The sequence below is a fragment of the Rana temporaria genome, chromosome 1 (assembly GCF_905171775.1).
Source record: "Rana temporaria chromosome 1, aRanTem1.1, whole genome shotgun sequence".
Classification (NCBI taxonomy): Eukaryota; Metazoa; Chordata; class Amphibia; order Anura; family Ranidae; genus Rana; species Rana temporaria.
In genome coordinates this window covers 180,738,640-180,748,566 of record NC_053489.1, presented here as the reverse complement: position 1 = coordinate 180,748,566, position 9,927 = coordinate 180,738,640, and the positions used below count along the sequence as shown (strand labels likewise).

Below are 9,927 nucleotides of genomic sequence, written 5' to 3'. Positions count from 1 at the left end.
CAGAACTACAGAGGAGGCTTAGGCGGTTCTTGCTCCCTACTACAGCTCCAATTTCACAAGTAGTCCCTCTATATTGCACTTTCTTTGATGCTCTGGAAAGGCAGGTCAGCAAGTCCAGATCACAGTCTACAGGCTGACCCCCAGATTTAGAATAACACCTCAATGCACAATTACAGAACCCATGATACAAAGCACCATAATGCCCATGCTATCTGTTGTGGTATACTGCTGCCCTTGGGCTGTTGCCATGTGTTTTTGACCCATTCAAAATTAGTCTTCTTCCTTAAACATGTGAAACACTACATGCTACTAAAGTCCAATTCCAGGCTCACTTCAACTCTCAAGTGCTTCATCCTTGTTCCCTGAATTCCCCCCAGGAGTATTTTATGCTTTTTCATATTTTTTAAATACCTACCATTTTCAGAGGTCTTCAAGCCGGTCATGTGATGCCACAGGGGCCTCTTTTGTCTTCACCTTGTAATGGGTGGTCCTCAATCATGCAGAGTGCAACACTGACGAGATGCGCTGTGCCCAGTCTTCAAACTGGAAGACTGAGGACACCTTGGGGGAGATATTACTAAAACTAGTGCACTCAGAAGCTGGTTAGCTACCAAGCACAGCTACACCAGATTCTAACTTCACTTTTTTCAAATAAGCTTTGACAAATCAAACCTTGAAGCCGATTGCTTTCTATGCAGAGCTGCACCAGATTTTGGAGTCTCCAATTTTAGTAAATAACCCCCTTGTGTCAAAACGAGAGTACTGCAGGAGACAGCAGAAGAGCATTGAAGCCTGAGTTTTATTTTGGTCACACTTGCTCTTCACACACTTGTTATTCCTAATAAAATGTTGAAAATCCATTAATAGAAAGCATTTGCTTGCAGGTTTTGAGCGATATATCCTGCAAGACAATTGTGCATACAATTCTGTAATTTGTGTAGAGAAGGACATGGTAATTGCTTAGACACATATTTTTTATTATAACACATTCTAAAGAATACGCAAGGACAACAAATTTTCTGTAAGAAAAGTGAGTATATTTATGGTTTGCTTTATAAAAGTTACTATAATACAATGGTACAGAGTATTGAATTCACAAAAATATGAACAGATATATACAGGCAAGACACACCCACAAAAAAAAAAAAAAACACTTTCTTCAAAACAAGGTACATTTCCAAGGCAGTTTTATGCACAAAAAATCCCTAAATGTAGAATTCCTTTAAAAAATAATTATATAGAACCCGCAAAATCTCTTTGACAGAGATTCCAAAACAAGAGCTAAATGATGCTAATGAAAAAATAAGTTCTTTTATTGCAAAACCTGTCACTTGGCTTCTGGTTGGTTTTTATAATTTTTTTTGTCTTTTTTTTAGTTTTTTTGACTTTTGTCAATTAAAAATATCCTTATATACAAAATAATCCCACAAAACTTTCAGCAGTGTGCCATTAGATTTTATTTTATTAAACAACCCCTTTAAAATATTCCTTATAGTGTTTTATTTTTAACAAATACTACAATGGCAATTTTTATCCGACAAATGAAACAAAAATATAAATGCAGGTAATGAATAATCCAGTTGTGACTCGCTGCAACAGCCTTTGCAAATATTTTGCACGTGTTCCTGGCCATCTAACAATGAAGCCAAGCTGGTTTAACACTCTTGCAATTAGAAAATTGTTGCACTGCTTCTGGAAGCAAGAGCATTAAATATGCTTTATGCATACTACAATACAGATGTTCTATCTGGGAATAAATACAAGGTTTATGTTTATATTGCAGGGGGTCCTCCACTTTCTTCCATTTAATTTGTTAATGCTTCTAAATTACACAGAACATGACAAAAAATTATATTTATACAGAATGTACATATTATAAAGCTTGACACAAGCTAAAATTTGCTACTTGTTCACTCCAATATACAATGCCATATCACACTTGGTTCCTTTTCAATATGCTAAAAGTTATATTCTTAATCTAAAAAAAAAAGGAAAAATGCCGGTTCCTATGTATGGCATACACAATCTACCTTGGCAGGTTCACTTTTAAACATATTGAATAGAAACCATTATATCTTCAACTGTAACTTAAAAAAAAAACCTCAAAATTATAATATTCATTTCAGTTATTTACACACTTTTTCAGACGCAAAAAAATATGTCGGCAAAGAGAAACCAAATCCATCTTGTTTCTACAAGAAACAAATGCTTAGGGATTGAAGTGAGTCTTTGTACACAAGATGCAAAATTCTGGGTACATGGAAAAAAACTCTTCATTTATATATACAGTATATAGATATACATATTTACACACGCACACATATACAATTTACACAAATGCACAGATAAACCACTGGATGAAAAAAATTATAAACCATTCTTCAGTTGTGTTTTATTTGGTTGATTTTTTTCCCCCCAATTATAAGAATAGTTATTTTAATAAACTGGTTTCTTTAACAGAGGAGCTGGAATTGAAAAAACATTATATAAAAAAGGCTGCTAATGGAGAAAAATGGGAATACTGGGGCTGCGCATTTATATATATATATATATAAAAAAAAGAAGGAATGCTAGCTTATATACACTTGAAACAAACACAAGTACGTTTCTTAATTTACAATTCAGTACGATATAAACCAAGCATTCACATTAGCGTGATGGGGTCTTGTCACCAAGTCTATCATTTTTTCTTAACCACATCAGCTGTTTTGGGATATGTAGAGAAAGAAGGGAAGGAAGAAAAATTGTAACAGACTTTCACTGTTATCACCATGGGCATGGAAAAGAGGCGTTTATCCTCTTATTCCATCCATGCTGTTGATGCCCTCTTTTCCAACAGGTTTGAGGAGTGTAAACATCTGGGCACTTACCAGAGGCATTGCTTATCAAAGTGTCTGAAGGAACAAATTAACCAGAGTCTTCATTTAAAGACAGATATTAAATAAGGTCATAAGTGAGAACAGAACATATTAAGTTCGGTCAACTAGTTTAATAATAATAAAAAATAAAAAAAAACTACACTGGATGCTTAGAAATCATAGATTTCATTCTTAAAATATTATTTCAAGCAGTTCTATAAGGTTATTTTGCCCTGACATAATTTATACAGAGGTAAATCCACACGGGTGTTAGTGTTCTTGGTTCATATACAGCTTAAAGTGGTTGTAAACCCCAGACATGAAATCTAAACAAAGCACCTATATCTGTAGTGTTTACTTGTCTCTCTCCAAAGCGCTTTCATTTATGGTGCTTAGTCCCTTTGTTATCAGCAGATAAAATGGCGACGAGGGAGGAGAGCTCAGCACACAGCTCTGCATTGTTCCTTCATTCCTGTGCAGTGTGTGAAGGGGGTGTGTCCCTTTCCTCCAATCAGTTCTCACACACTGTACAAGAGCTCTAAACTGCAGCTCCCGCCCCTCCTCTGTGCTACTGACAGATGCAGAAGGATTTTCAGAACTTTGAAGGGATGTAGAAAAGAGAAGACTGCAGATAAACAAGTAAAACTTATGTTTCTTTCATCTTTACGTATCATCTGAGGCTATTCACTTTATTTCACTTGGATTTACAACCACTTTAAGGATGTGTTATTCAAACAAACCTACAAGTTCATTACATGCCATTTAAACCTCATTGCTCCAGTATCCAGATGCATTCGTTCCCAATTTAGGAAGGGGCTGTGAATTTTTAAGGGCTAGTTTAGACTTGTGTTTCTTCCTGAAAAGTGATCCATGTTTGGTTAGCTCTTCAGACAGCAGTTGACATGTTGTTTTAACCCCTCAAATCCCCCACTAGCACGCTGCAACCACATGTGTTGCTGATTTTTGCTGCAGGGAAATTAAAAGCATTGTGGCCACAGCATATGTACGCTCCCCTTTTTTGCCTTTGTATGGTGAACAGTTGGCGGGCAGTAAAGATGCGGCTCAGCTGTGCATTTTTACTACCCCCAAACACAAGTTTAAATAAGGCCTTTGTCTATATTTTCTATGGGTAAATATTGCCTTGACAACTTGCTTAATTAACTAAAAAAGGAAAACTTTTACAGTCTACTGCCATGGGCTAGTAAGTATTCACTGCAAGCTTGTATGACACAGAGTACTTAGAATAGCAGCAAGTGCTGTTTTTTAGAGTCACAGTGGGTTTCCTTATCATGGCTATGGATTTACACATGATAGATTGCATGGTGGCCAGATGTAAATTGAGCGTAAGGGTTAATAAATAAGCAGGTGATAATTCACGAGGAAAAGTAACATCTGAAAAGTTTCTCAAGGCAAGTACATAAGGTATACCGGGGATATTCAGTAATACTTTATTGTACAGCTTTTGAGGAATAATTAATCTTTGGAAGACACAAAAGTCACTATAAGCTGAATCATATTTTTTAACAGTGGAGGGCAGTATGCATGGGAAGAAAGCTCAAGTAGAGCGGTACAACGTGGTTTATAGTATTGTAAACCTTTTTGTAAAGTGGAGCTGCTTGTGTGCATAGGTATTTAAATATAAAATGGTATTCTGAAAAGGGCTAGCGTTTTGCTACCAGCAAGCAAGCAGAGGTGTAATTTAATGAAAAGTTATGAGTAGTTTACGAACTCTTGCAAGTCTGAAATGGCCAAGAGCATGGCTAATCACAGAGAATACGCAGTCTGGACTTTCTAAAAATGCTGCTATGGTATGGTAATATTTAAAGATACAAACTATAAATCTCTTGTATACCTTGGGTTGTGCTTTAGGTTGAGTGTCCTCTTAAGAAAACACTTATTTTATTCATATCACCTGTAATGTTGTATGCTGGAACCCTAGAGTGGAATAAATGTCCATTTACTATAAATATGAGAATGTGCCGTGCTGTGCTCTACTCTGGCTGGTCCAAACTGACTACTGGGATGCAGATCTATTAAACAACTGTGCAAATTCAAAGTGGTAATGATATACATTCATGGAAAGGGTTTCCCCTTTAGAAGATAATGTAAGCATGGTATTTGAAGGGTTCTTTCCCAGACATAAACAATGTGCCCTTACAGAAAACACCCACTGTCAAAAGATAGAATTCAGGGCTAGGTGTGATGGATGCACGATTAAAATATCCAGGTCATACTAGATCACTTTGATGCAGCTGTAAGTAAAATAGGATGCAAAACATATAATGCTCCATTCACGCCAACAAACATACATGGAAAGAAAAAAAATCTTCTTTTAGTGTATAGAGAATCACTCATTCTCACATTCTTACATAAAGATCTATGTAATGTCCACCATTCTGATCTTAGAATTCACTTAAGTGAAGAAAGCAATCTAAACATGTCTAAGATGTTATGCCGTGCATTCTAGGGTTCAGGTCTGTGCTACAACACACTCCATGAAAATTGAGCGAGAACTCTCTGCTACAGAATATTTTGGGAGAGTATTGGTAGTTTACTGTAAAATGTCTCCAATATGCTGCACTACCCAAAACAAATTCAGTACTGTATTGCAAATGGGAAAACCTCTCACCAATTAGGAAGATTTTCATTAAAAAGGTTCTATTAAGCGGAGATTATCTGCTAACAGAGTCAAACTGCTTCAGTGGAGTGAAAAGAAAAATGGCAATTCCTTGAAACATGATTGGATATTTGAAATTAAATTAGGATAGCATGAAAATTAGGCATTTCGTAAATCAGCCTTACTGGGTCACTGAACAAATGCCAGCCATCACCATACTACTTTGTGACCGATTGTTTCAGGAGTCACAAGTGAAATGAGGTAATGCACTTTTTTTTCAAATGACCTACCAAAGGGATTAAAAAAGGAGAATTTACAGAAGCAACTGAACAGTAATCACTAAAACTCTGCGCCCAAATAGAGGAATTATTTTCCAGGCAGAAGGAAAGCACACTTGATGTCCACAAGAGCCCTTAATTAACAAAATTACAGTGCTACGACACTAAACACCAAGATTAATTTTGTCAGTGGACTGTGGAAAACAAAAATAAATACGGAAGGTTGTTGAAATGATAAAAATAACAGCTGCAATAATATTAAAAAGATATATGCAAGCTGGAAAATCAATCTGCCTTTAGCTCCACACTGCAATTCCTTTTTACTAGGCAGATATACACTGATCAAGCCACCCTGTTACTGTGCCACCCCCCATACCAAAATCAACACGTAAACACAATTCCTATAACAGAACAGTTTCACAGAAGCCATTTCAGTTGCTTGAATTATTGTCTAGTCCATTATATGGATCTTTCTATAATACTGGCAGCAGTGTATAGCTAAAATAAATACATTAAAAATGTCTGCCATGTAAGAAGGCAGCCACTGCCTACTAGACATTCACGTGAAAACTACAAGACAGTATTGTTCTTATAAAGCCTGATGTGCCCTCGTTACAATACCAATAAACTCAAGGAAGTTATAATGCAGCCTACGTTCCGTGCTACATACACAAATAGATGCGGCTTGATGCCTAGTGCTTATACCATGTTGAACAGCACATGCATGACAACCATCTTCACATCTATGGTGTATGCAGGTTGATGTGCACATACAACTTGGGACTGAATTGTAGTGCATTACAGTAGAAACAGTTGGCTTGCTGCATGGTAACGTGATGTGCGTACATGTATGCACCAGTGTACATTAGGCTGGTCTTCAAAAAAATGCATCTATTGGTCTGTGTGCATGAGCCTTAACCCTAGTATATACAGGCAAAAAAGCTACATCCAGATGAATGCATGATATGGCATAGGTTCTAACGTACAAGGACATTAGTACCAAGCCTTCTATTAAAATAATTATAAAAAATGATTTCTGAGAATCTGAAGTGCAACATTATTTATATTTGAAACAAAGAGCATGAAAGCAGTTAAATTTTGCTGATCATGTGTTATATAGTTATTTCAGCAGATGCTATACCAACACATATTGACGAAGGAATCGCTCAATTTGTATTGTATTATCCATGTTACTTATTTTTAGACTACCGTGAAAGTGTACAGCTGCCTAATTTAGGGAGCGGGAAGAGCCCATCTACCAGACCGGACCATGAATAAACTGCTGACCAGAATGATTTATTCATTTTAGCTGCTTGTTCTCTGGTCAATGCACTCCTGAAATACTCTTATATATGAAGCTTAACTGCGAGAACGTGTTAGAAATGCACATTCCATAGACAGAACCATGATTAAATAAATAGGCTGGGCTGTAAAAGAAAAGAATGGGGAGAGGCAAATGGTCTTTGCTGAATGAGAATAGGCATTAGTGATAACACACACAAGGATGAATGGATTTCTCTTAGAAGTGGAGACAGTTCTAAAATCTTCAGGACCAGTGCAAGCTGGCAGCAAACAGTGTACTCCCAGGTGCAGCTACACAGGACCCCGTCGTCAGGCATGATGATCATCACATGCCTGATGAAGGGGGTCCTAGGCGGCTCCGAAACATTGCACTGTCTTTTTGTGATGTGATAATTCTTCAATCAAGATTTAGACATAATTGATGATCTGTGGTGTGCTGCCAAATATGTACATTTGATCTGTGATGTTTCCAGTTCCAGCTGGTTGTTGCTATGGCACCTGCTACTCCTAAAGCCTTATCCAGGAAAGTGTACGATGGGAATATCGGTACTACTCCCAGGTGCAGCAAGACATCCACTAAAGTCTAGTGCACTAATGACATTAGGTTGTGGATTATGCATGCCATTCATCTCTATAATGAATAAAAAAACTTTAAAACATGTGTTATTGTTCAACAATGAAGGGCACTTCACCAAACACAGGTATGTACTTTGGTGCAGATGGTGTACAGTAAAATGTGCTGCAGCACTGCAGGAGCAAACCCATCAAATATTTTAAACAAAAAGTAAACATCCTGACTAAGAACAGATATCACAGGATTCCTGGTATTACCATGGTTAGCAGGCCTGGCCTTTGGTCTAAGCCTTGCCAGATGCCATCTCCCTGTCCAACTAGAGTGCTTTATTGGCCAGTAAGGGCATGTTAATTGGGCAAGAGTACAGCACTTAGCAGGATTTAGTCCTCAAGTCCGGCCCTGTAACAAAAGTTCAGAGAGAAATCTTTTCTGGTTTATAAGTGTAATAGCATCCTTTGGTATTTGCTCTTATGCACGACTTTTACCTATCAAAAAATCTGACATTATTTTAAATTAATAGTGCCGAGGAATTTTACGGAGCATCAAGGAGCAGCTTAACACCCACATTCAGGGGACCTACAGTAACCAGCAAAATTTCATTTAACAAAGGTTTAACTTTAGATAAAAAAAATAAAATAAAAAAAAAATCCCTTCTAGTAAAGCCAAAAGGTAACATCAGTCTTACAATGGATACCATTACAGCATCTCCTCTTCATATTAATGTCGATCACCTGATAAGAAAACTAGCAGCATTTATGACAAAAAGGAAAAAAGGTACCGTGTTAATTCCAAAAAGAAACAAGGTTGGTTTAGAAAATGCTTTCCACTGGTATATGTTTTCTGTGCCACTCGGTGATAGTCAACTTATTTTCCCCGCAGTGAGGTGGAAAATAAAAATAAACACCAGGATCCATACAATCAGAAGCAAAGTCTTAATGTACATGTGCTCTTGTTGCTCAAAAGCCCAAGAGAAGTGCGAAACCATTCATTTTTTTAATTTTTTTTATAACTTTTTTTTTGGCAAAAGTGCAACTTACACCTATATCCTGCCGTCCACTATAGCTGAAAGGTGTAAAAGAAAAGATGGTTGGTTAATTCAGTGTCCCTCTGCAGTTCTCCGCTCCGCAAAGACAAGGGATCTTAACGTCCTCTATCGGGAACTTATAATCGTATGTAATCTCTTCATTCACATTAATATACTGTTTGGAGTAAATGACGATCTTCTTTTGGGACTCCACAGTGATGACCTTTGCGTAGCAATTGGGCTGCAAAAGTGATGGTATGAGAAATGAGCACTTTGTATATTAGATCAATAACTTCACAGGTGAGGTAATTAAACGTTTGCTTCAATAAAGGACTCCTATGTTAAAGATACTAAGAATCTGTAACCAACATGAGCACAGACCGAAAACCAGTATGAACCAGGGTGGATAAAAATCAATGATTTAAAAAAATAAAAAATAAATATCAAAAGAATCAAATTTCTTTGCTTTAAATTGGATTGTTTTGATTTTTATCAAATTTATTTTAATAAAATGCTTTTGGAGTAAAAATATATCCATTAATAATTTTGTTTATTCAGCATGAAATTGAGCTTTATTATGTAGCATGAGGCTGTATATTCTGCAATATTTAAATTTTTGATAAACTCATTCAATGAATCCAAGCTCTGCAAGCTGAGATAACATGCACTGCATTGATGCATTCACACAATTTCACATTAACCATGAGATAAACCTTCAGGAATATTCCATTATCCCATTGTTTTGCAAATCTATGTACACTCTAAACTTTATGACTGGTTCTGATATTGCCGTTTTACCAACCGGACAGCTTATTATTCTAAATAGAATCTTTAATATTTGCAAACAAAATGAAGGTTTCATATCTACCAGCAAGAGAGTCCTTACATTTAAAGAGCACCTGTCATTTCAGATCCATCATGGCAGCGCCCATTAGCGGGCATCCACTCAACCGCTGCCGCCACGTCCCTCACCTTGTATCACTGCTGAATCACCAGCTGTCCCATTAAAAGTGAATGGGACTTTCAGTGAGTCAACAGCGGGTCAGAGGAGGAGCCACTGCAGGACAGAGATGACAGCTGCTCTTTAAACATTGTGATTTAAATCGACTTGAATTAAATCAAATTCCCCCTGGTATGAACCAACTCTCACCATGCTGAAAACAGATGGCTACCTATTCAGTTAATAAGATCATGGCTCAAAGTCGAATTCGCATGAGTTCAAAATGTATATGCCTTTATTATTTTCAGGGTCAAAGACAGCTCCTTTAACAAAA

The 9,927-nt window shown here is 36.9% G+C and overlaps 1 protein-coding gene across 3 annotated transcripts in view; it reads right to left on the bottom strand.

The window, feature by feature from the left end:
- Positions 1 to 1,015: 1,015 nt before the first annotated feature.
- The window catches only part of SETD1B (SET domain containing 1B, histone lysine methyltransferase), a 117,501-nt gene continuing 108,589 nt past the window's right edge, over positions 1,016 to 9,927 (bottom strand). For all 3 annotated transcript variants that reach the window (XM_040347003.1, XM_040346984.1, XM_040346994.1), the window contains exon 18: positions 1,016 to 8,894. In XM_040347003.1, coding sequence (XP_040202937.1) covers positions 8,721 to 8,894 — 174 coding nt within the window. In that variant the 3' untranslated portion in view covers positions 1,016 to 8,720. The remainder of the gene's footprint in view (positions 8,895 to 9,927) is intronic.